The 27,681-nt window shown below is 48.4% G+C and overlaps 1 protein-coding gene across 1 annotated transcript in view; it reads right to left on the minus strand.

Annotated features, from left to right (window-relative positions):
- Nucleotides 1-27,681, minus strand: part of SUCLG2 (succinate-CoA ligase GDP-forming subunit beta) — a 247,903-nt gene that overhangs the window by 183,576 nt on the left and 36,646 nt on the right. The window contains exon 2 of the mRNA XM_079795026.1: nucleotides 2,504-2,645. Coding sequence (XP_079651152.1) covers nucleotides 2,504-2,645 — 142 coding nt within the window. The remainder of the gene's footprint in view (nucleotides 1-2,503; nucleotides 2,646-27,681) is intronic.

Here is a 27,681-nt window from a genome sequence, read left to right on the forward strand (position 1 = left end):
CCCCCGCCCTGGCCCCACATGGGAAAGCCACCTGGCTGACTCCTCCAGCGCAGTTCCTGTCTTACCGACACAGCGTGCAATCCCAGCCACAGAGCCGGGCTGACTGAATGCTTACCCGAACCCATGACTAGGAAGCCCTTTAGGTCAGTAAGCCCCAACCCCACGGAAGTCTCACCGAGAAGCGCCCCGGCTGTGCTGGGGGAATCGGCTGCTCCCAGCATTCCCTCAAGAGGGGCCGTGGACCTGGAATACCAGTATGTCAGCACAGGTAAGAAAATAATGGGGACGATGAAGACCAAAGGCCAACGTGAACTTTACACTTCTCCACTCTCATTACCCAATCCCGAAAGCACAGGAGTATAAAACAAAATGATCCTTTCAGCTGAAAAGGCTCGAACGCTAGCCTTTACTGAGTCTACTGCCAGAGTTTACTGACGAGCACTCATTCGGGTTAGGGCTCATTTGACTGGGGGGGGGGGGGGGGGGGGGAGGTTCACCTTAAAAAGCAATTTTGATAGTTTTGAAAATGAAATCAATTTTCATTTCTTAAAATATTGGTCGATCTCACCTAAAACTAATACCAAATAATATTAAATAGAAACTATAACTAAAAAATAAAATTAAAAACATGTATCAGTTGCTCTCAGTTTCTACATTTAGCATCTGCAGATTACAAATTAATGTCTCACTAGAGCATAAGTTCTAAGGAGAAAGAAGGCTCGCTTATCTTCCTTCCACAGCTGTGCCCGTGGTGCCCGATGCACAGTCCGCATGACTGGCAGCACAGAAAGGGCCTGTGAGAAGCCGCTGAAGGAACGTGGAAAGGGAGAGAAGAGAACAGCCGGCTGAAGGACCGCACTGCTCACCTTCAAAGGGCGTCGAACATCGGGAGATTGAGACGGGAAGCCTGCCTCTGCCTTACACTCTCAAAGGTGACTGCGAGGCCTGGGCAAGGCCCCTGAGCAGGCGCTCGAGTCTTCGCTTTCCGTGGGGAACACCTGCTCCCCGGAGCCACAGGCAGGGAATGCACCTGCAAACCCTTCCAGGTCCAGACCCGGCTGTCCGAAGCGGGAGCCACGGCCCAGGCCAGCGCAGCACACGCCGTGTGGCTGGTGGGAAAGGCGACGTGCTGGGGTGTGAAATACAAGCAGCTTTTGTGAAGATTAAGGACCAAAAGAGAACGAAAAACATCCCACTGATAAATTATTTTATATTAATCACATGTTAAAATCCTATTTTGAATATATTGGTATAAACAAAATATATTATTAAAATTAATTTCATCCATTTATTTTTAGTTTTCCTAAGGTGACTTAAAAAATGTGAAAATATGTATGTGGCTCATATGGTATCTCTGCTCCAGCTCTAACCCAGGCTGACAATAAGAGATGCCACCAGAGAGAAAGTCCACTGACAAAGAGAGCGGGATCTGACTCCTCATTTCCTAATTTAACTGAGAAACTGGTTAGATTTTCTTTCCTGTACAATCTCCCTTAAAGAAACACCACAGTACCTGGCTGGTGTGGCCAGCTGGTTGCCCAGTTAGAGCACAGGCCAGTAGAGGGTGTATAGGAGGCAGCCCATGGATATTTCTCATTGATGTTTCTCTCTCTCTCCCTCTCCTTTCCTCTCTCTGAAATACTAAATACATACACACACACACACACACACACACACATATATATATATAGATTATATATGAAAGAAACACAACAGCAGTGGCATTAGCCTGGATTTACAGATAAGGAAACTGAGGCAAAACCAGAGCTGGTAAATGGGAGGGCAACACACTGAACCAAAGTCAACTTGACCTTGAAATACATGTCCATTCCATGTCCCATCTCTCCTCCAGTTGCTCAGAGGGAACTTGCCCCAGGTTCGAAGAGGCTTAACCTTTTGCACTCGGATGTCGAGTGTGACTCGACATGGTTAGCATTAGAATAAAGGAATCGAGAAAAAAGCGAGTGCAAAGGGTTAAAAAGGGTGCCAACCACGTTTCCTGACTCACCTTCCATAGCCTTCAACCATATGTCTGACCCACTAAGCCACGGACAATAGAAACAGTGATTAAAACTGAGGAAAGCCGAAACTGGTTTGGCCCAGTGGATAGAGCGTCGGCCTGCGGACTCAAGGGTCCCAGGTTCGATTCCGGTCAAGGGCATGTGCCTTGGTTGCGGGCACATCCCCAGTGGGGGGTGTGCAGGAGGCAGCTGATTGATGTTTCTCTCCCATCGATGTTTCTAACTCTCTATCCCTCTCTCTTCCTCTCTGTAAAAAATCAATAAAATATATTAAAAAAAAAAAAAACTCAGGAAAATTACCATAGAGTGACATCCCATGTGCTGTTCTCTGCTATAAAAGAAGTTTCCCTAATTGAGCTCTCTTGCCTTTGCAACTCCACGTTCCCCACTGGATCTGTCACTGTGAGTATAACCCACAACACAGTGAGTTAGATGAGTTCACTAATCGGGGACAACGCATTACACCAGGAGGGTGAGCTTACTCAGTTTCTTAGCGGCCTCCAGAGCTTCGTTCGCAGTGTCCACTACAAAGAACCTCTGAACTTTCACTCCGTTGTCGGCCATCAGCTTCTTGCTCTGGTACTCCTGCAGGTTCAGCCATCGTCTGGGGGTTAAGTGGACTGCCTAGAAAAATTGGGGGAGAGGTGAACACATAATAACAAGTGAAATGACAGTCAACCTATATGGCCAGTCCTACAGGTACCCTCAAATGGCAGCAACACATTATAAACAAACCAACAAAAATCTATCTAAATTCTTCATGCTTAACTGTTTTCCTAATCAAAATGTTAAAGATAACCACACACACAAATACATCAAAATTTTAACAAACTATGAAAAGTAAGTAAGATCTATGTCCAGTAAACAGTAATGTGTAGAGAGTGCCTGGGAAGGCACATGAGCATTTCTTTTATTATTGTCAGCTGAGTCCAGTGGCATTGGCAGAGCCACGTCCTGGAAACATACTGTGCCAGAGGCAGGTATGTTGTCAGCCTGACCCTTAGCTCAGGTGCCAGGGGGTGGGTTTCATTATTTAAGTTCAGCCAGGCGCAAGGAACGGACAAATTATCCGGGCTCAGCCAGGAGTGACAATTACAAAGAAGCCACAAGAATGAAGGGTTACAGCTTAATCTTTAACCATGATTTCACATAATTTCCTTTGTTTTAAACTCTAGTAAAACTTCCTGGAATCACGCTGTATATAATAAACACGCTGCATCAGCTCTGGGTCACTGTCCCTCCATCAGGGGGCAGTGTTCCACCTGGTCCCAGCTTTCCCCATTATCTCTGTGTCTGTCTCCTTTTTTTCCTTTTCTCAATCCCCAGCTGCCCCTACTCAGGAACTTGTCCGCTCTCTAGCTGTACTGGTCACGGTCCAAGAGAGAAAAACTTATAATAATGTACCAATGTCGATTTCCTGGTTTTGCTGCTGTACTAAAACTATGTAAGATGTCAATGTTAGGAGAAGCTGGGTGAATGGTACTCGGGACTCATGCACTATTTTTACAGCTCCCTGTAAGTCTACAAGCATTTTAAAATGAAGTTATTCTTAAAATGGTAAGGACTCTATTATATAGTGTATGCCTCCCCCATCCCCACCCCAAATAAATAAAGTTCACAGCAATACCTGTAGGGACATTGTTAATTGTTTTTTAACACTTTCAGGTCAATAGGCCATAGACCAATCCATTTCCTTACTGAAGTTTTTAATGGGATTTGGCATAATCATTACATGTTTAATGAGATTATCTCTCTCACACACCAGAGTTCAGTAACCTGAAAGAGTCACCATTAATTAAACTAGTTCCAAAAACTGCAACGGGTGTATGAAAGGCAACCTTACTACCGATCAATTAGTTTTTATCTGTCTTGGAAGAAAGTAATCAAAGGGCAGAATGACATGAATAAATAGATTCTTCACATTTTATCCAATACGATCAACAGCATTCCCTATCAAATCCATGAGCCCAAATTTTAAAAGAAGAGAAACAGGAAAAAATAAGTACACCTAATTTAAGTTCATTTCCATCCATGAGTCACAGGAGGTAGGATGACAACGCCATTGATGCAGAAAGAAATCAAAATACCCATCACACAACTGGGCCACGAGGCTGGTGGTGGAAGGCCTCCCGACACACCTCCCTGTGGTTTCCGTCACGGGCCTCGGTGGATAGCCAAGGGATATTCCAGACTGTCACATGGGGTCCACAGGGCGTTACCAAATGTTACCATGAGCTTTCAGCACCTCTAGTGCGTCCTTAAAATGGTGCTTTGTTCTGGAATCTCAAAGCTACAATGCACTCATGCAGCTCTTTGGACAAAGGCCATTCCACAGAGGCTCCAGCACCTTGCAGCGAGACGGGGCTCTACCCACAGGCAGAGAGGTGTCTTCATCTTCTTTGTATCTTAATGAAGACGGTGACGGTGCTTGGCATGTGGAAGACACTAAAAACATACCACTTAGATGTCCAAATGAATAAACCCTGCCTTTTGTCCCCTTGTTCAGATCATGTTTCATTCCCGGAAAATGACCTTCTCTAAAAATGGAAAAGTCCTTTAGACCTGAAATAAACGTAATATAATTTAAATACACTTCTTAAAAATTCAAATTTTTACATGATTAAAGCTAAAGATATCCCTCTGTTCTATCCTTATTAATATTGGAAATGGTGTTTTCAATGTTGAAGTTGGCCTACACTTCTTTAGAAATAAATCTACTGGGATAAAAATAAACTGCCAGGTAAGCAATGTTCCCATCATTTCCTGGATATTATAGAATTGTATAAGATTTGTTAACCTTCTGAACTTTTAAGTCTTGATGAAACATTAAAATTTAAAAAACATAAAATTTCAAAAATGAACATATTCATTGTATCAAAAGACTTAATAGCACATCACATTACACACTAAGAAAAACTCAATTTTCAGGCGTTTAGTAAAAGCTCCCTAAAGAAAGAGAATATTATATATTACACTTGCGGCGGGGGGGCGGGGAGAGGGGGCCACAGCCCAGCCTGCATCCTCTTGTAATCTGGGACCTTTCAGGGGATGTCTTACTGCCAGTTTAGGCCCAATCCCACTGCAGATCAGGCCTAAACCGGCAGTCCGACATCCCTCTCGCAATCCGGGACCACTGGCTCCTAACTGCTCATCTGCCTGCCTGATCGCCCCTAACCACTTGCCTGCTTGCCTAATCGCCCCTACCTGCCTCTGCCTGCCTGCCTCATCGCCCCTAACCTCTCGCCTGCCTGCCTCATCGCCCCTAACCACCTCTGCCTGCCCGCCTCATCGTCCCTAACTACTCGCCTGCCAGCCTGCCTGATCGCCCCTAACCGCTCCCTGAGGGGCGGGGCCAGCCTGGGCAAGGTGTCATGGTGTTCTGCACTTTCCAACCAGGAATGTTTTAATAGACAGTCTCCAAAAACTTGAACTGGAAAACCTAAAAGTAGAGCGCTCAGATTTCAGGCAGCAGGTGCTATGAGCAGGATTTCTATCCCAATTAAACTCTAATTCTGAGCTCTCAACAGTCTGGACAAACTGCCCTTCACTGTCTCCCAAGTTTCTTATCCATCACTATCCCATTTTCTCCGCTTCAAACCAAGGTAACAAATGCAACCTTTAATGCTGATCTTCCTCGAACAAGGGAACAGCAAACCTCAATCCAAATAATTTCCTGCCAGAGTCACGTCCAAATACTGCGAGACTGAGGACTATGGGGCTGACTGTGTACATGCGCAATAACAGGCTCACATTCTAGCGGTAGGCACCCAGGTGTCCTCCACAATCCCACAATCCTCTGGTCGCACACTTCCGGTTTTTCTAGCTCCTCCTTAAGTGGTGTTTCCTTCAGTCACGTTACAATGTCCAGGGCCTCTAGGTGGAGAGGATTTTTCTGTTCTTTGAGGTTGGAACTATTGGAATCAGTGAAGTTTTGGGAGCACTGCCGCTGCCATGAACACATCAGTCCCAAGCGCACTCATGAAACAACCGCTCATTCAGTCCACGGCTGGCGCCATCCTGGTTGGCACTGAGAAAGGTAGGTGCTGAGCCGTTTTCCAATCGGATCTTCCTCTTCCTTCTCCAACAACCTCCAAACCTACTCCGGGCTGACCACCCCACCCCCGCAGACCCTTAAGACGTTCCCCACTATTTCTTCAACTTTCCCCCATTGAACTCACACCCTATTGCATTGCTTAGGGATGCCCCTAACCACTCCCTGGGGGGTGGGGCCAGCCTGGGCGAGGGCCGTGGTGTTCTGGTCTCTGGTTCATTCTGATCGCTGACCTTTTATTATATAGGATATACATCATATTCTGGGACCACTTTAAAAAGGCAAGTGGGGAAGGATCAATAGATTAAGTCTATGTTGACAGACCCATTTAGAGCAGTTAGCAGAAGATGAAGAAAAATACGGTTTGAAAAGAACATTTGAGAGAGACTAAAAACAGCCACAGTGTGGTCACAGTCGATGCCTTTTCATCAGAACACTCACTGTATTAATTTTAGATATTTTAATGCAATCTGCTGCAAACTAATTGCAATTGATCCAGAGACCAGCTTCATAGACATATAAACACATTGACTGCTTTTGCACTGACTCCAATGAAAGCCTGCTGCAAGTCAGTTGCTCTTAAATTGAAAACTAGCACAGTGAACACAGTTCTAAAGCCACTGCTAACTCTGAGCTATCATCCACAAAGTGATCAATAATCACCTGTATTTGTCAGCCCTAAACTTGGAAGAACAGGGTCACTGACTGGGTCTAAAACTTCATTAACTCAACTTCGTTCATTAAGAATTTGTGATATATCTAGGGAGGAACAACTTAAATCTATGTTTGTATTTTCAAGGGGAAGAAAAAAGGAGAGAAGACACACGCTAAGCAAATGGATGGTGTAAAGCAGTGGTCAGCAAACTGCGGCTCACGAGCCACATGCGGCTCTTTGGCTCCTTGGGTGTGACTCTTCCACAAAATACCATGTGTGGGCGCGCACATACAGTGCGATTGAAACTTCGTGGCCCAAGCGCAGAAGTCGGTTTTTGGCTCTCAAAAGAAATTTCAATCGTTGTACTGTTGATATTTGGCTCTGTTGACTAATGAGTTTGCCGACCACTGGTGTAAAGTATGCTGGAAATGTAATCAAATGCTAAATTCTGATCTTAAATCATGTTAACAGTTCCTTCTACTGTTGATTGAGCACTTACCATGTGTTACGCATCATACTAAACTATCGTGTATCTAACAAAACAATCACGAAAAGTCAAATATTATTATCTTTCTCAACAGCTATCATTGATGCAAACCAACAACTACCCCAAGCTTCCTTCTTCCAGGCGCGCCCTTGCCGTGGCTGAAGTTAGATAAGGCCTGTCACTCGCACTGGCTGATAAGTCATGAGTACACATGCCGTGTAACACGTCTGGGCCAACACTGAGTTATCAACCCTCCCGCCCACGAAGCTCTCTCGCTCTTCACCTGGGGAAAGGCGACATTCAGGATGGCGCTGCTGTCCCAGCCAGGGGCCAGAGTGAGGACCACACACCCCAGGGGATAAAAAATACACCTTCGTGGACCTTCAGCCACTGAGATTCTGGGGATTATTTGTTACTGTTGCAGAACCTTGCCTATAGAACCTCGCCTGTGCTAACTATAAAACCATCTTATAAATTAGGAAACCCAGGTGGAAGGTAAAGTCATTGGCCCAAGATCACAGGAGGCTGTCAGACACAATGCCCCTCTGGTTAGCAGTACTGATCACTGTGCAACACTGCCGGTCCCTGCATTTGGATTCTGGCCCCACAACCCAGGGGCCCCTGGGGATACAGACAGGCTGAGATGAGTAAGATCACGTTCCTGTCTTCAAATGTCTACAGAACAGAATTCATGAAACGCTGGCCCGTGCGTGTAAAGGGAAGTGTGAATGCTTCAGACTCTGGGAGAGAGGGAGGTGGGTGCGAGCAGTGCTGTCCTAAGACACTAGAATGGCAGAAGCCATTTATTTCAACTCCTAGGAAGAGAGCCACCTGTTAAAACCCTGGGCCTGTGTCTCCACTGCAGAAGTCAGGACCTCCAGGGACTCTGGAACGGAGCAGCGGAGGGGGTTTAAAGCTCAGCTGACTCCAGACCTGTCACCTGCGGCTGCTGTGACCTGCCCGCTTGCCATCCGCTCTCCCCATGCTCTTTCCATCGGGATTCTGCTAAACGTGAGGCTCTGTGCAGAGACTGGCCTGGCGCTGTCTTCCTCTGAGTCAGCACCTCTGGCAGCGACGGCACCTCCTCGGTAGTTCCAGGTCCCTCCAGCAGCCCTTTCTTCCACACCCAGCGCCACACGGCACACCACACCCCCTGCACCACCAGCTGGCGCATCACACGGCGCCTTCCACTCCTCGGACGGTCAGAGGGTCCCTCCAGTCGCCAACCTCTGGGTGGCCTCCAGCCCTGCTTGCCCTCCATTGGTTCTGACACCTTTGTAACTATTTATCTTTCCCTGGTAAGTTCTATTAAAAGACCTGATGCTCCACAGAGCTGCGGGCGCCCCTGAAGGCAGAGCGGAAGGACTGGCACTCATGAGGGCAGCATTGGTGACACTGGGACCCTACCCGCAGCAGCTTCCCGGGCAGGCATGTCCCCGGCAGGCAGATTCCAAGGTATGAAAAGACGGCTGGGGTCCAACCTCCTCATTGTCCCTTCAGGAACGTGAGGCCTAACGAGGGGGTTTAACAGGCCCACGGGTCCTACAGTGAGCGAGGCAGGATGGCAACTAGACAAATTCCAACTTCCATTCCCTCTTTCACTTGGATTTTGGCAAAGTGACCATATTATCATAGCAGAATGTTCTCAAAACAGCAAGGGGGTGGGCACCTCGCGCTGGTCTCTTTGGGACCTCCCGCTCCCCTCACTTCCACGTCCCTGGAAGAGCAACCCATTTCTAAGCTGGAGGGGAAGGAGAAAACGCAACTGAAAGAAAAGCCGCACATGGAGACGTGAGGGCTTCCGGGAACAAGGGAGCAGAGGCAGAAGAAAAGGAAGGAAAATGAAGGAAAGGACCAATAGAACCGAGACATCAAAGACAATGACTAAGGGGGGAAAAGTCACAACACACACACACACACACACACACACACATCAAAGCCCACAATTAGACAGCTGCACAGAAACCATGGCACAACAGAAATCATCCTTGGCCCCGTGGTTTTAAAATCAGAGGTGTAGAGACTACTGGAACAGCCCTCAGGAGGACCATCACTAAGGGGAGTCTAGGAAGTAATGTGGTTGAGCGGGGCGCCCCCAGGGAGACCCAGTGAGCCACATCTGCCACATGTGCCCAGGGGCGCCGCACGCCCCGTGTCAGCACAGTAATGCTGCTTCACTCAGGAAAGCAGCCCGGGGGGAGGGGGAGAGCTGCATGGAGGGGGAGGAGGGAGGATATTAGAGCCAAAAGCTCACTGGTAATCAGGAAGATAGAAATTAAAAACACAAACGAGAAGCCATTCTGCCGGAAGGCATGAAAGCCTGTGATGTCACTGTGAAGGTGCCGTGAACCTGCTCATACACGCCCCGCGCAGATAGAACACCCGTGCAACCACCTTCAAAACCAATCTGGCAGCATCTTGCAAACTAACCACCCACCCACACCCTGTGCACTGGGTCTACTTCTCGGGTGTCGGCTAACAAAGCGCTCACACGTGGACCGCGGACGCGCCTCTTTTGTGTAGTGTTCCACAGAGCAGAGGGGAAAGGGGGAGGCGACCTGAACGCCCCTGGAATAGAAAAGACTGCCCCGCAGCAGGTCAGACTATGTGAGGCACTCGAAACATCTGTGCCAGCCAAGAGCACCCGCATCCATGTGCCCCTGCATTCTCAGCTCCCTTGGAACTGGTGTGCCGAACTGTTAAGCAACCGCTGCAACCCTCCAGCGCATTTTATTGGCTGCAAGGGCCTGGAAGCCACACGTGCAGAGGACGGAGTCACAGGGCTGAATCGGCCTGAATTACTGAGTTATATCGGAATCACTGGCCCACCTTTGCATGCGTGAGAAATAAATCACTGAGGTCTTGGGAATAACCTGTATTTGCTCATGTACCAGCCTCGCCTGACAAGCACGAACATCCTACCCCTGATTGTGACTGTTCTCCAAGGCACATTAAAGGAGTCAGCAGGTTTCTCTCAACATAGGAAGTAGAATAACATGAACATTTCAGACACACGTGTCCACACACAAAGCAACATTCTGTATCTTTTAAAGTTAGAGCTCCCTGTACGTAAATAGATACGAAAGGCCCACATGAAGTTCCCCAAGCCTAATGCCAGAAAACGAGGGCAGACCCAGAAAAGGGTCTAATTTATAAATTTTTTTAAAACATTATAGAAAAACAAATCACTTATTATTTATATAATGAAAATCAATCTACTTAAAAACAACACTGAGAGGAAATAATAAAACCGAGGCTGTAACCAACTGCATCTCTATTAACTAGTCTGGGAAGCGAAGGGCTTACATCCTCGCTTAAAGGTCGCAGCGTTCTTGAAAGGCAGCGTGAAACCAAGGTGAGGGTGTGGGGACAAAGCTGTGTTCTGGGTCACACAGACCGACCACCTCCTATAAATTCCTGCTGTTCCAAAGAAGAGGCTCTTAAACCTCATTTTGAGGCCTCAAGAGCAAGGAGACAGTGAATACAAACAAGAAGTTAGCTGTAAACTCAGAGGAAAATAAAACTCCCTCTTGTCATGGGCAAAGCAAGGCAGGCAGATGCCGAGCGGGCTACGAAGCCAAAAGTTGGTATGTGCTTGTTACAGTTTAGTTTTTGCCCATGTCATTCTGTATGCAAATTATCACCCATCTACCTTTGTCATGTTACCGAGGAAAATATGAGGCTGCAAATGCACATGTTGGTGCAGATGAAAAGACATTGCAATGAGTATCCTACATAATAAAATGGTAATATGTAAATTACCATCACTCCGCTACGCCCACGATTGGGCCAGCAGGAGGCGCAGGGGGCGGGACTCAGGGTGGCCAGGGTAGCTGATTGGGCCAGCAGGACGCTGAGCTCGCGGCGTCACTGGCGCCGCGAGCTCAGCGTCTGTGTCATGGCTGCGCCGGAGGCTTTCGGAAGGCCTGGTGCACCGGCGGACAGCCGGCCAGCTCCCCCGCGATCAAAAGCCAAAGCGGGGGAGCTGGCCGGCTGTCTGCTCCGGCACAAGGCCTTTCGAAAGCCTCCGCCGTGCCGGAGGCTTTCGGAAGGCCTGGTGCACCGGCGGACAGCCGGCCAGCTCCCCCGCGATCAAAAGCCAAAGCGGGGGAGCTGGCCGGCTGTCTGCTCCGGCACAAGGCCTTTCGAAAGCCTCCGCCACGCCGGAGGCATTCGGAAGGCCTGGTGCACCGGCGGACAGCCAGCCCGCTGGTGCACCAGGTGCATGATTAAATCATGCACTGGGCCTCTAGTCCTATCTAATAATATACAAATATGCAAATTGACCATACCTCCGACACACCCACAAGCCACGCCCACCATCCAATCAGAGCGAGCATGCAAATTAACCCAAACCAAGATGGCTACAGCCAGTGAGAGCAAGGTTTCCTAGGTAACAGAGGAAGCCAAGCTTTCCGCCTGCCCTGGCCAGGCCTAAGCCTCCACTCAAGCTACAAAGTTTCAATTATAGAAGGTAAACAAATTCAAACAAATGGCGGCAGAATGGAGCTTGAGAGAGCAGGCCAGGGTTGCCGCCGGCAACAGGGGAAGCAAAGCTTTCTGCACACCCTGGCCGGGCCCACCCACTTAAGGCAACAAAGTTTCAATTATAACCCCAACAGAAATGGCGGCCAGCCTCGGAGGGAGCCCCAGGCTTGGCTCCGCTCCAGGCTACAAAGTTTCAATTGTAGAAGGAAAATAAATTCCAGATACCAGGGCCTCTGCTTGGGTTGCCAGGGGGCGTGGCCGGCCTGCAAACCACCACAGGCCCCTCGCTCAGGCCGCCCCACACCCCAAGGGAACCCCCAACTGACCCCAGACGCCCTTCAGGGCAAACCAGCTGGCCCCCAGCCCTGTACCAGGCCTCTATCCTATCTAATAAAAGAGTAATCTGCAGATTGATCATCACTGCAACACACAATATCACTGCCCCCATGTGGTCAAAGATCCTGCCCCCATGTGGACACAAGATGGCCACCACAAGATGGCCAGCAGGAGAAGGCAGTTGGGAGGCACCCGGCCTGCAAGGGAGGGCAGTTGAGAGGGACCAAGCCTGCAAGGGAGGGCAGTTGGAGGTGATCAACCCTGCAGGAGAGGGCAGTTAGGGGTGACCAGGCCGGCAGAGGAGGGAAGTTGGGGGCAAACAGGCTGGCAGCAGAGTGGTTAGGGGGTGATCAGGCTGGCAGGCAGAAGTGGTTAGGAGCAATCAGGAAGGCAGGCAGGCAAGCAGTTGGGAGCCAGCAGTCCTGGATTGTGAGAGGGATGTCCGACTGCCCGTTTAGGCCCGATCCCATCGGTGGGATCGGGCCTAAACGGGCAGTCGGACATCCCTTGAGGGGTCCCATATTGGCGAGGGTACAGGCTGGGCTGAGGGACAACCCCCCTCCGTGCACGAATTTCGTGCACCGGGCCTCTAGTCTATATATATAAAAGGCTAAGCAACCGTCCGACTGGTAGCTATGACGCACAATGACCACCGGGGGCAGGCCCTCAATGCAGGAGCTGCCAAGCTGTGGTGACTTGGCAGCTGGGGTGACGCACCCCAGAACCACAGAGGAGGGAGCCCGATTCCAGGGTGCATCACCCGAGAGCTGCCCTCTCCCAATCCGGGACCCCTCAGGGGATGTCAGAGAGCCGGTTTCAGCCCGATCCCTGCAAGCCAGGCCAAGGGACCCCACCTGCCAGAGGGACCCCGCTCACTCCACAGACGCCCTTTGAGCTGTGGCGTCGACCCAGATGTGGCCAGCCAGGGAGGGACTGTGGGAGGTTGGCTCCAGGGCGTGTCTGGCCTGTCTCACCCAGTCCCCCCCCCCCACCCCCCACCCCTGCCGGCCACCTTCTAATTAATTTCCTTTCAATGTGCACGAATCTGTGCCCCGGGGTCCTAGTCATAAAATAAAAGGCCTGACTGCTGAAAACAGGCTCTGAAGAAGCCACCTCACTTCTGCCTGTAAAAGAGATTAATTGGAATCTGATTTTTAAGAGGAAAAATAATAATTTAAAAAACAATAATGTTTTTCTGGTTGGCCCTGAATGCGATAATGCGAACACATCAACTCCTCCTTCAGAAAGAAAACATGCTAAAGAAGCAAATAAAGAAAAGCAACTTAGTGCATGATTAGGGGCCAAAGCGCATGGAAAGGAAAAACTACTAAAGAAAGGGCAGGAGCGCGGGTACTGACGCTTTGTTGTATTTTACTCTGTGTTCAGGCTGGAGTGTGCAGGGCCTTCTTGGGAATCACCTTTAAAAATAAAACAGAGCACGAGCAGCCCTTCTGTCTAGCACTGGACTGCTCCCTCACCTCTCCATGTAGGCCGTCCCTGTGCCCAGGCAGAAACTTCCTGTTTTTAATAGGATCCTTTCTCCTCTCTTTCCTTCGGATTCAAACAGGCCTCATCCAGCCCTTGACTCACCTGCCTCCTTCTCCCTGCCCGGCCACTCCCTTAATCATTAAGCCCTCAGGACAATGAGGTTCTGATCAGCATCAAATACTCTCAGGAACAAAGCCTCAGCCCCTGACCCAGAGACAGAGTTTCGGTCAAACTAGAGACAACATCTAGGCTTCAGCTGGATTTCAGCTCCAGAATGACCCCACCGACCACACTCTTGCAAAACCAGATGAAGTGACACCATGGCTGATGCACCACTGACCAACTACCCCCAGCACCGACCAATCAGTAGAGACCACGACCCTGGCCATGACCCTAACTTCCTTACTTCCCTACATAGCCCATCCCTTGGAAGCCCTCAGGGAGCCAGGTCTTTGCCCATTAGCTCACCTGTGACGCTGGGGAAGGACCATTTCCTAAAAAAAAAACCCTTACTTTATTTGCTGCAAAGTCCTGTTCGCGTCTTAGTGGGTGTGATGTGCATAGGCAAACGGATCCCTTTGGTCTGGTGACATCCCCACTTTGCACACTGTAAGGAAATTAATTAACCAGTGAACTAGTCCACTATGAGTTCTTACGCGCTAGCAGGAGTGCACAGGGATGCTACCCGCACTATGAGAAAGGGCAGCTGAAAAGAGTTCCCTCATTTACAAATCCAGGAAACTAATAGGCCCATCGTCATAGCTGTTGTGAGAATTAAATGAGTTAATATTATAAATCAATTGAAACAGGGTCCAGCTTATCCTGAGTATTCAAAAAATATTAGCTATTACTATTTAACTAGAGGCCTGGCCAGGGGGAGGGGCCGTGAGCGGTTGGCGGGCCAGCCCCACCCCCAATCGGGGTGAGAGGGGCTGAATGGGGATGGGGCCGGCAGGGGGGAAGAGCCGCGGGCAGTTGGTGGTCCAGCCTCGCCCCTGATCAGGGGTGGGGGATCGATCGGAGGCGGGGCCGTTCAGGGAGAGGGGCCGCCGATGGTTGGCCGGCTGGCCCCTGCCCCTGGTCGAACTCCCAGTCAAGGGGACAATTTGCATATTAGCCTTTTATTAAATAGGATGCAGAAATACAAGGGGGGAGAAGAAGTATATAACAAGGAGAGCAATCACTAGAATGAAAATAGCAGGTGGTCATCACATAAATGACAAAGAAGTGCCCATGGTGTCCTGCTGTTTGTTTTAAATGCATGGGGGCAAGTATTTTTACACTCTAATAGTGAAATCTCTATACTTAAATCACTCATAAAAAGAGACAGAATAGTAATCCTATATAATAAAAGGCTAATATGCAAATTGACCGAACAGCAGAACGACGGGGCGCTATGATGCACACTGACCACCAGGGGACAGACACTCAACATAGGAGCTGCCCCCTGGTGGTCAATGCGCTCCCACGGGGGGTGGGGGGGGCACCGCTCAGGCAGAAGCTGGGCTCACGGCTGGCAAGCGCAGCGGTGGGAGCCTCTCCCGCCTCCAGGGCAGTGCTAAGGATGTCCGACTGCCAGCTTCCGGACTGCGAGAGGGTGCAGGCCGGGCTGAGGGACCCCCCTTCCCAGCGCACAAATTTCATGCACCGGACCTCTGGTTTATAATAGGAAGGACCAGACAAATCTCATTCGGTAAGCAAGTTAAAATGTGCTATATGTGCCAAGTAAATTTACTTTCCATCACATTTAAGCCCTGAAATTTCATCTCACTGATGAGAAAATTAGAAGGTAAGAGAGGTTAAGTAATTCATCTAAGGCCACTCTGCTGGTTAAGGAAGAGTCAAGATTTAAATCCAGGTCTGCCTTAAAAACCCATGACCTTTCTATTATGCCAACTGATTAATTGATTGATTTTTCTGGGTCAGTCTGTGAATCCTATGTCAATAAAAAGAACTTGGAACCACCACCAGACAAAAAATATACTGCCATTCCTGATCTACAAGTACCCATTTTCCATTTAAAAGAAGAGGAAATAAAGTTGTTACCAGCGGGGTGTTCTCTGTCCGTGGAAGTAGCTTCTGGGGTGCAGCTGGAATAAGAACTTCCTGAGGGCCCCCGGGAGAATGAGAATGGCGGAAAGTTTTATTTCTCGGAATTAAACCCCTGGTTTCCAAGGTCCCATTCTGTCCTCAGCAGAGCTGGGATGGAAGCCGGTGTCCATGGTAAATCACAGTCCAGTTCAGCTAACTTAGCGTGTGTTCCCAGCTACAGGCTACCGCGTGGGAGCTGCATGACAGGCTGGGCAGGTCACGGAGCACGAGAAACAGGAGTGCAAGCAGCAGGGAGAACTCTCTGTCTGTGGATTGTGTGTCCCAAATTTTCACGGGTTTGCACTGGGGCCCACCCTCCTGGCCAGTGATCTTTGTTCCCAGGTTAGACGGACAGGCCAGCACCTTCCCTGCATCACCGGGACTTCACTGCCATGTGTCCATTTCCCTTCCCCCAGGATCTGCAGGGAATGGACAGGTGGTTCCCTGGGGAGTGTGAAACTGCAGCTCCCTGGGAAAGCGGCCCTGATGATCATGTTTACAATGTCCGGCCTCCGCTTTGCTTCTTTCCGATTGTTAATGAGCGCTAGCTAGTGACATCAGAAACAAAGTGACTAACAAATTGGGAAGGCTAATAAAGATGGCATGGTGCCTGAAAACAGAGTGTGGATGAGATGTGGAACTTAGAGCAGATGACTAGAAACATACTTTAAAGTCTCCTAATCAAGAGAAACAATAGTTGAACTCTTCTTTGCAATAAATGAGACTGGGAGCCGGAGGCCGTGTCTGCTCCACCCCCAATGCATCTCTGACAGCACCACACCTCTGTCTAAGACCGGGCAGGAAGCGGGGCAGCATCTGCTAAAAAGATAAAATGGCCTGGCCTACCAGGAAAGAATTGAAAGTTTAGTTTTCAGACTACCCTGGAATTGGATCGTAGCCGTTTCCTATTTTAGAATTACTTCCTCTCTTGGGGATGTGCGGGTCTAGAACTAGTGCTCTGCAGATTACTTTCAGCTAAAGGCCATTTTAGCTTCAGGCTCGAGAAACTTCTGCCTCCCTCCCCAAACCCCTCTACTACCTAGAACAGTGGTTCTCAACCTTCCTAATGCCGCGACCCTTTAATACAGGTCCTCATGTGGTGGTGACCCCCAACCATAAAATTATTCTCGTTGCTACTTCATAACTGTAATTTTGCTACTGTTATGATTCGTAATGTAAATATCTGTGTTTTCCGATGGTCTTAGGCTCTACAGCAGCAGTTCTCAACCTGTGGGTCGCGACAGACCTGCAAGGAAGAAACTGGATGAGGCCCATTTTACAGATGAGCAAATTAAGTCTCAGATAAGTTTAGTGCCTGCTGAGAGTCACAGAGCTGGCCAAAGGTAGAGCCACATTTCAAACTGAGGTGTGTCTGACTCCAGTCTATGCTCTCCGACGGGACAGACCGGCGCAAGGTCTCCAGGTCACAGAGCAGTGGAATAATTGGGGCAGGAGGAGCGGCAGGAGGCGGTGTAGAGCCTCCTCCTCAGGAAGGTCCAGAGCGGCACTGAAAGAGGGTCGGGGAACATGGGAAGATGTGAATGAGAGAGAGTTTCCTGGATGGGCTTCTCTAAGTCAAAAGAATTAGGATCCTCACAGATACTGTCTGGTTCTTTTTATCCCAGTTCAGCAGGAAAGCAGCCCATTTTTTAAGGAGCTAAGACAGCTGAAACTCTTTGTAGTCACGACAAATGCCCCAAGGAGAGTGCAGACTTCACCAACAGCCAGAAAGAAAGGGAGAGAAAAAATACATCCTTGATAAACATTAGCATATTAACACAACAGCAAAAATAAATGCATAGAAGGCACTGAATATACCGAGCAGCATCGCGTTAAAATGTCTGGCTTTCCCCTGGTGGACTGCGTGCCAGCTCAAGCATGTCACACGGAAAGCCACCCTTATCTTATACTGTGAGCAGAGTGGACAGACTTATTGATACACTAGGGGCTCGGTGCACGAAATTCGTGCACTCAGGGGCGTTGGCCTGGGCCCTCTTGCAGTCCGGGAGCCCTCAGGGGAGTCGAACATCCTAGTGCTGCCGCAGAGACGGGAAGGGCTACCGCCACTGCCACTGCGCTTGCCAGCCATGAGCCCAGCTTCTGGCTGAGCGGCACTCCCCCTGTGGGAGCACACTGACCACCAGGGGGCAGCTCCTGCGTTGAGCGTCTGCCCCCTGGTGGTCGGTGTGCGTCATAGCAACTGGTCGTTCGCAATTCAGTCAATTTGCATATTAGTCTTTTATTATATAGAATGGAGGAAAACAAATTAAGGCAGCATGAACACATACTTGCATTTAACCCCTACCAAGGCCACTGGCAGAACCTGTACCTTGTTCATTTGTTGAACGATTTTCCCCTGGGTATTTACGACGCAGCAGCCACTTGCTGACTGGCATCCCCGCTCCACAGGTCAGCACAGATGAGCTGCTGTTAGAGGCCTGTGTCCCAGGAGGGGAGGCAGGGAAGAACAACCTGAACACACAACTGAAGAATGTGATTACCGTGGGAGGTGCTATGAAGGAAATACATGATGAATTACGGAGGCCAGTGCAGACTGAACGGTGACCTCCTGACCTCCAGGAGGCCACCTCTGTGCGGAGCCCTGAAGACAGAAGGGAGGGGCATGTGAAGATACTCGGGAGGAAAGGGTTAGTTGGGCAGAAACCGGGGACAACATGAGAGAGGAGAATGGAAGGTGAGCAGGAAGCAGACGTGCGGTGCCTGCAAACGGCTGGTGAGCTTAGACTTTGTGCCTCGGCTGTAAGCAGGGTGGGTGAGATGAGTCCACGTTTTGGAAGAGTCGCCTTGTCTGCGGTGGAGACGATGAGACCAGTTACCGGAGCTGCACTGAACCAGAACAGAGTCAGCAACCGTGTCCTACAAACAGCCCAGCTGTAAATACGCTAGACTTTGAGACCAGATAGCCTGAGTTGCAACTATTCAGCTCTGCCTTTGTAGCATAGGTCAGGCATAGATAATATACAAAATCATGGGCATGGCATGTTCCAATAAAACTTTACTTACAAAAACAATTGGGTTTGCAGACTCCTCAATGAAACAACAGAGAAGGGCAGTGAAGGCAGAAACGGAAATGAAGAGAGTCTGGATAAGCCTGTGGGAAAGCAAAGCTCACTCAGGGCTCAGACCTGGGGTTTAAGGAAAAAGAAAGCTAGTATTAGACAGACACACACACACTCTTTACAGTGTGTAAACCTGGTGGATTTTACGTATCATAAGAAAGCATTTCTTTAGAAACACCCTTAGCCTTAGTTTTTTTTGCCCAAACTGGACTTGGCATGACACTTAATTATTGAGACACCCGTACATCATTCCTCCTCCACATCAGAGCTGCTGGGTCTTTGATCTCAGAACCTTCTTCATTATTTAATATTAGTCCCAGCGGCAACAGGCAGAGCTCTGCTAGCGCCCGTCCTCCTACAGTGGCCCCTCGGCAGCTCTGCTCCAAGGAGAAAACACAGGCCTCTCTTGATTAAAGAGACACATAAAAACAGGATTAATAAGCTGTGGCATGTCCAATGAAATACTGTAAAGCGGTTTAAATGAATGAGCCAGCTCTTGATATATCGATGCACAAATATTTCCACAGCAAAATAGAGGGAGAAATAAGCAAGTGACAAATAGAGGGTCACATAAGAGCATGCATGCTTCAACAGCAAAAGTATTAAACAACTAGAGGCCCGGTGCACGTAATTTGTGCACGGGGGGTGAGGGGGGTTCCCTCAGCCCAGCCTGCACCCTCTCCAATCCGGGACCCCTCGGGGGATGTCCAACTGCTGGTTTAGGCCCGATCTGCAGGCAGACATACCTCTCACAGTCTGGGACCACTGGCTCCTAACTGCTCACCTGCCTGCCTGCCTGATCACACATAACTACCCCCCCTGCTGGCCTGGTCTCTCCTAACTGCACCCCCTGCAGGCGTAGTCGCCCCCAACTGCCCCCCCCCCCCACCGGCCTGGTCACCCCCAACTGCCCCCCCACCGGCCTGGTTGCCCACGCAGCCTGCTGCTCAGTCGTTTGGTCGCCCCTCACTAACCCCCCTGCCGGCCTGGTCACCCCACGCAGCCTGCTGCTCGGTCGTTTGGTCGCCCCTCACTAATTCCCCTGCTGGTCTGGTCGCCCCACGCAGCCTGCTGCTCAGTCGTTTGGTCGCCCCTCACTAACCCCCCTGCCAGCCTGGTCGCCCCACGCAGTCTGTTCGGTCATCCGTTCAGTTGTTTTGGATGCTATGGTCGCTTAGCCTTTTGTATATATAGATGTTATGGAGACAAATGAAGGTTTCAGAGTATGTCACCCCAAAATATGCCACTCTGGCATGAGAATTATTTTGAGCTGAAGGCAACTGAAAAGAAGTGGCCCTTCCTACAACTGGATGCCCAAAGAAGCTCAAACTCCTTTTCCTTTGTCTTAGCACTTCTTTGAAGAAATATTGTTCTTCTGTTAGGATGCTACAGAAGCCCAAACAGATAAGGTACTGAAAGGTGTGTCCACACAGCTATTATAATGGGTCAAAGTGTCCACTCAGGGCATCAGACACCCTCCTTCAGAGCTCCTTCCTTCCGCCCGCCCTTCTCCTTCAGGAACTCCTTAAATTACTCCCCAAAGTCCCTTCCAATAAATTCAGTGAAAAGCTTTAAGGGACAGACTTTATTTCAATCAACCCACTCATGCTCCTAACAATCAAATAGCACTTACTAGTTTAGGATACATTTGGCTTTAATGGGATTTACCCCATAGAAATGGCCTTCTCATAGCTTTTTTATAGCGGCATTTGAGCGGCCGAGCTAACTCAATCTCCCAGGCTCACCTGTCAACCTGGCATGCTCAGAATGACTGGGGAGTAGTGAATGAGCGGCCTTCAATGGGGAACTCCCAGGCGGTGCTGCGGCATTTTGCAGGGGCTGTACAGAATGATAATAGGCGTCTGCAAGGTTCTGAGTGCACTCTTTGTGTTTAGAAAGGGACTTTATCCTAGCTGGTTTGGCTCAGTGGATAGAGTGTTAGCCTGGGGACTGAGGGGTCCCAGGTTTGATTCTGGTCAAGGGCACATGTCCGGGTTGTGGGCTTGATCCCCGGTAGGGGGCGTGCAGGAGGCAGCCAATCAATGATTCTCTCTCATCACTGATGTTTCTCTCTCTCTCTCCCTATCCCTTCCTCTCTGAAATCAATAAAAAATATGCTAAAAATAAAAATAAATTAGAAAGGGACTTTATTCTTATTAATACTAATAAATAAAGTATTACTACTATGGAAAACTAACTCTTAGAATGTTCTATTAAGAATGATTTTTCAAAGATAACATTATAGAAAGTGTTATCTTTTCATGTTTCCATTGTCAGAACCAGCATTTATAGGAGAAATTATAATTTTGAGTATTAAATCCCCAATATTCTATATAAAATGCCCTGGTTATGGGAGAAAAGTACATGTCAGATCTTTCAATTCACATCAGTCACCTCTGCTCTGGCAGAAATGTGAGGTTCTTCGGCCAAAGTGGGGAAGCGGGGGAGCTAAACCTCACCTGCATCTGTGGGACTAACCCGTGGAACTTAAATTCAAGGCAGGCTTTCAGAAAACTGGAGAAGGTGAACATGAAACTTCAAAATAATCCCTCAAAAGAGAATTTACACAATGCAGGACACACAACATTCACTTTCCTACAGAAGACTTTTGAAGGAACTACCGTTCCTAAAGAACAGCAGGCAAGTACAAACCAGACTGAGGTAGAATCCACAGCTAAACAAGCCCAGGACGGGGCTGCACCGAAAGTGGGCGTGGGTGTGTGTTGTAGTAAAATATAGAAATGTTTAAAAATGCCAAAAAAATGTTAAAAAGGTTTTAAAATGTTTGAGTTAACTTTCCTGAAACTTAAAGTGTGATATTAAGGACACATTCCCCACTGCCCTGAAGTGTGCGTATTCCATTGATAAGGATTTGAACTTAGACTGCAGACTTAGAGTGACTTGCCCTGATAACCATGTCTGATGACCTGTACTCCTCCCCCTCTCCAGAGTGAGACCGAGTGCTTACAAGTTTGCTTACTGATATGCCCACTGGAACGAATGTTAAACTTGAGATCTTGTTATGCATTTTGTTTACCAGAATCCCCCTACTCCCCCCTGGACTGCCGTGGGTACCACAGGCTATTTAAAGGGTCCCCCAACACCATTTAAGTTGATCATCACTTGATCGCTGTACGCCTGGTCGTCGCTGCTCGCTTTGATCCCTGCGCTGCACTGGTGGCTCTGATCGCTGGAAGTTATCTTCGCTGATGGCCTTCAGTTTGGGCGCAGTCCCCCTCCCCATCCGCTCAGCTCCGCTTGGTGCCAGAAGAGAGACGAATGGTGGGGCCTCAGGTGGATCCGCGCTGTGCACAGGGATCTCTGGAGGCAACGCCGCCCTGAAACTGAAACTTCCTTCCTGACCTGACCGACCAGACAGAGAAGGTGCAGTTGCTGCCACCAGAGGAGGCCACGCTTCGGAAGCTCCCTTTGAGCCTGTACCCACGGCACCAGGAATTTTGTGAGTAACCGTGTGCTGTGAGTTAATAAGCTCTGTGCCCACTGCAATAATAAAAAAATAAATCGCTGTGTAAATTGCAACTGTAACTATTTGTGTGGCATAATTCCTCCAGCAGTCGTAATTATACTAATTTAAGGTCATATGAAATTGCCTGCCACGATCCTGCCTGCATAAAGTAGTCTTTTTGCTGGCAACTACTTTAAATACCTGCACGGTTAAAGTTTATCTCAGGGGACACCTCAAATAAACGCCCCCTTCCTTCTCGGACACTCTGGTTATATTTTACATTTGAGGGCTGGATACCCAGAGGGCAGAGGAGGCAACCGTTAGGAGACGGAGACCCGGGAGCAAATGGTAATTGTGGGGCCCGTGGCCCTGAGAGAGGACAGTGCCCAGGCTACCTGACACGAGACAAGAGACCAGTTACTGGCACATGCCGTGTGTCTACACACTCGGCCGCTCCCAGCACTGAGGGCAGGGTGCTTGATGCACAGTACCAACAGTGATTACGGAGGCCCCCCAACACTGTGAAGGAGAAACAGAAGAAAGTAATTCATGGAGAACACAGACCAAATTGCCCTTTAAAAAGTCTAATACATCAGACAGATGTGAGAGAATGCCAGGGTAGCCAAGACATGGAAACAACCTAAATGCCCTTCAACACATGACTGGATAAAGAAGACGTGGCACGTATACACAATGGAATACTCCTCAGCCATAAAAAGAGATGAAATACTGTCATATGTGACAACAAGGATCATACTAAGCAATGTAAGTCAGATGGAAAGGACAAGAATCATATGATTTCACTCATATGTGAGATATAAAACAGAAAGCAACAAACAAGCAAACTAAACAAACAAACTCACAGACATCAGTATGGTGGTGACAGAGGAAAAGGGGGATGGAAAGAGGATGAAGAGGGTAAACAGAGTCAAATATTCGGTGACTACACTTTGGGCAGTGAGCACACAATGATATATAGAGATATAGAACTGTACACCTGAAACATGATGCTACTAAGAAATGGTACCCCAATAAAGGTCACTTAACAAAGTAACTGGAAATCTTGAAAATTTAAAATTGATCACTAAAAAAAAAAGCGGGGGGGGGGGGGGCGGGGGGGAGGAGAAGAGATAAGTTGAAAGTAGAGGGAATATAACCAGAAAGCAAATTAGGGAGCTAGAAATTGGATGAGGGAAGTCCATGGTCAAATATTTGGGAAATATATACTTTTATTTTCTTTATTTAGAGCAGGCGTCCTCAAACTACGGCCCGCGGGCCACATGCAGGTGTTTTTGCCGTTTTGTTTTTTTACTTCAAAATAAGATATGTGCAGTGTGCATAGGAATTTGTTCATAGTTTTTTTAAAACTATAGTCCAGCCCTCCAACGGTCTGAGGGACAGTGAACTGGCCCCCTGTTTAAAAAGTTTGAGGACCCCTGATTTAGAGATTCTCAATACACATTAAAGGATCAGAGAAGTGCAATAATATTTTTTTAATCTAACTTTATTTTACAGTTTTCGCCAAAGCAATTTTAAGTAGGCACTTGCTTTAGTTACTCCTTTGGAAAATGCCATAGACTACAAAAACAGACACATACACACTAACCCTAACACCAGACAGAAGGAAATTGGAGCTATTTCACCTCCGTGTGCAAGTACCTTTGTTGATTTGGGTATTTCACACTTATCTTCTCATTATTCTGTACAACCTCTGGGATTCAGATATAAAGAAAGAAGAAGAGGGCCCAAATTTGGGCCATTTCAGTGACGTGCCAGTTATTAAGCTACTAGAGGCCCGGTGCACGAAATTCATGCACTGGGGCGGGGTGGCGGGGGGGGGTGGTGCCTCAGCCCAGCCTGCACCCTCTCCAATCTGGGACCCCTCAGGGGATGTCCAACTGCTGGTTTAGGCCCGATCCCTGCAGTCGGACATCCCTCTCACAATCCAAGACTGCTGGCTCCCAACCACTCGCCTGCCTGCCTGCCTGCCTGATTGTCCCTAACCACTTCTGCCTGCCAGCCTGATCACCCCCTACCACTCCCCTGCCAGCCTGATTGATGCCTAACTGCTCCCCTGCCAGCCTGTTTGCCCCTAACTGCCCTCCCCTGCAGGCCTGTAAGAGGATTGGGGAAATGGTGTGGGGAAATGACACGCCTCTGGTGTTAGGAGACGTCATGCGTGTCTGCTCTAGCCAGTGCTTAATTCAATATGGAGCTCAGCATCTCTGGATATTCAGCAGAAAGAACGCTCTTCCCCCAGAGCAGTGGTTGGCAAACCGTGACTCGCGAGCCACATGCGGCTCTTTGGCCCCTTGAGTTGGCTCTTCCACAAAATACCACGTGTGGGCGCGCACGTACAGTGCGATTGAAACTTCGTGGCCCATGCGCAGAAGTCGGTTTTTGGCCTGGGCGAGTCTATTTTGAAGAAGTGGTGTTAGAACACTTAAGGGGCCAAAGAGCCGCATGTGGCTCGCGAGCCACGGTTTGCCAACCACTGCTCTGGGGGAAGAGCGTTCTTTCTGCTGAATATCCAGAGATGCTGAGCTCCATATTGAATTAAGCACTGGCTAGAGCAGACACGCATGACGTCTCCTAACACCAGAGGCGTGTCATTCTCCCACACCATTTCCCCAATCCTCTTGCACACCAAGGTGTCCAACAACTCAATTCAGCACAGACCCCACAGGTTAGGGGTTCAGTCCCACAGGACTATTCCCACTGCAGACACCAGCTAAAAACGGGGTTCTCAGGCATCATGTACTTCTACCCAGCCGACAACAAAAGAGGCGGTTCCCCTGGGCCTCCCCTCAAGTTCAAAAATTCTCTACAACTCACAGAACTTGGGAAAGTGCTTTACGGTGTATTATCAAGCAAAAGCCAATGTAAGACATGCATAATGTGGGCAGTGAGCAGAGCCCCTAGCCCTCTGGACACGCCCCCTCCCCAGGCAATGTGTAGATATGTCCACCAACCTGTTTAGAGTTTTAATCCAGGTTCATTACGTAAGAATGATTAAGTGATTAGCCAGTGTTGACTGAACTCAATCTCCCAGTCAGGAAAGGGACTGTAACAACCTTCTAAGCAGCAGCCTCTCCCTGGAAACTAAGGGCCCACCAGGAGTCACCACATTAGCACAAACTCAGGTGTGGCAAAAAGGGGCTTGTTATAAATATAAAGGATACTCTCACCACCCAGGAAATTCCACGGGTTTTAGGAGCTCTGTGCCCTCTGAATCCCCACCTGCTACCCGTGGAAATGCAGCTCTTGGGATACCACAAGGAAAGGAATTTCTTGAGACTCGCAAGGGAGGGTGAGTGATCTTTATTTCCACCCCTGAGTTTCCAATATCCCATTTCCCTTCATCCTGCCATGGAAGAAGTCCAAGCTTGTCTTCAGCAGGGCTAGAAGTAAGGCCCCTGCCCAGAGTTAATGCTCCATATTAAAGTCCAGCCCAGTCCAGCATCTGACCAGCTTAGCTTGTGTTCCCAGCTGCAGTCCATTGCTTGTGGGGTCCACGAGGCCATGGGCCAAGAGGCTGCTTAAGGCCACATGGCAAGCGAGCACACAGAGCAAGAGCACAGGAGAGAACAAGAGAGAGCTCTTTGGGGAGTATAAGGATCCCTCAGGATTGCACGCGTTTGCGTGGCTCAACCCCCTTAGCCAAGTATCTTTTCCCAGGTCAGACTGACAGCAAGAATCTCCCCTACAGCACCCGACTTGACTGCGCATGTACCATCTCTCTTTTGTTGGGCCCCTCCCCGCAGTGGCCTGGTGGCTCCCTGGGGAGTGCAGAGTTGCAGCTTCCTGGTGAAGCTGCCCAGAGGACGATCTTATCATGTGGGGCCTCCCCTTTGCTCTCTTCCAGTTATTAATATTAATAACTCCCTAATTGCGATGATAACAATACCCCACATCACGTGGTAAAAGAGTCAACTTTATGAGAATTACAGCAGTTTCTTATCCTGCTCTCTCCTCCCTTCTCATTCTACAACCCTAAAAACAAAAGAGATAAATTTGGTTATACAGCCATGAAATGTATATTGAGCCTGTAAAAAAAGATTCAGAGCTGTAAGTATATAAGGCACTGCACTCTACTATGAGGGAATGAAACCAATTTAATGAAGCACACATGAAAAATCACTCCTAATTACCCATTCTATAATATTTCAAAGAAATGCTAATACAAATTCTAATTGCACTATATGGTTTATATTACTTGTAAAAAAACATAAAAGCCTAAACCACAAATGAGTTAAGAACTGAACTAGGAAAAAATCATTTAAGTAGACTTTGGTAGATCTGTTATGTAGAAAGATAAAATACTGATGGCCAAAAGGCATTAGGCATAGAATACAAAGAATTTCCTTTCTTTGGAAAACCATTAGAATAAGAAGATGTTTACATTAACACTACAAGTATTTAGTAAGCACTTCCTGTGCAGTACAACTGGTTTAAATGCAGTTTTGTAGGAAGACATCAAGCTAAATGTCCATTCATTTGATAAGCCTTTCTTGAACTTTTACATATTGTACTCTATGTATAAAGATAAATATCAAAGTCTTCGTTCTCCAAGCATTCCTAGGTGCAAGGAAGACACATGCATAGCATTGTGCCCCAATCTGAATTTATGACAGATATCACTAATCAATCACCTCCTTTTCCCCCACAGATGGCCTTGGGCTCAGACGACTCCTCACACAGTGCTCCACGTGGGTACCACCAGCAAGAGTTGGACTACAAGGTAACACCTACTTGCCTAGAGTCTACAGCAACTCAAGCCGCTATAACAAATACCGCAGAGACTGGGTGGCTTGTATCTCAAACACTAATTCTTACAGCTCTGGAGGCTGGCTACCAACACGGTCAGGTTCTGTGAGGGAGGACTCGCCAGAGGCCTGGCCATGCAGGCCTTCTGGTTGTACCCTCACATACAGGAACGAATCCCATTCATGAGGGCTCCACCTTGTGGATGAAAAGAGGAAAAAGGGGGTTCTGTGGAAAGTAACCTCACAGAGTGATCTGATCATAAATTCCTGACCAGACAGGACAGGATGGGTAGTCACACTCCAGGCCTATGTTAGTGAAAGGCCTGTCTCCCTAAGCAAGCCTGTGCAATCGTCCTGTACTCTCTGGTTAGCACACCTTTGACAATGCCTCCTTTCAGACCCCTCCTTCTGAAATGTAACCCCCTCAAGGGATCAAATCATCTTAAATATTCGGTAATCCAAGCCCCACCTTGCTTTCTCCCACCTTCATGTAATCTTTCTTAAATCCCCTCCTTAAATTCAAATGCATAAAAGAAACTTCGAAACTGGAACTCTCAGGAGTATTTGAGATCTTGCTCCCCTGCAAATGTCATCTGTTTGGTACAGATAAATTCTTATAAAAATTTTCTAGAAGTCTGGAAGTTTCTTTACATCAACTTTCATGAATTAATTGCTTCTCAAAGGCTCCGTTACCAGACCCAGAGTTTGCGTGTCTGATGCTTCAAAAGGCCAGAACTCAAAATGTCAGGGTT

The sequence above is a fragment of the Cnephaeus nilssonii genome, assembly GCF_951640355.1.
Source record: "Cnephaeus nilssonii genome assembly, chromosome: 17".
NCBI classification, from domain to species: Eukaryota; Metazoa; Chordata; class Mammalia; order Chiroptera; family Vespertilionidae; genus Cnephaeus; species Cnephaeus nilssonii.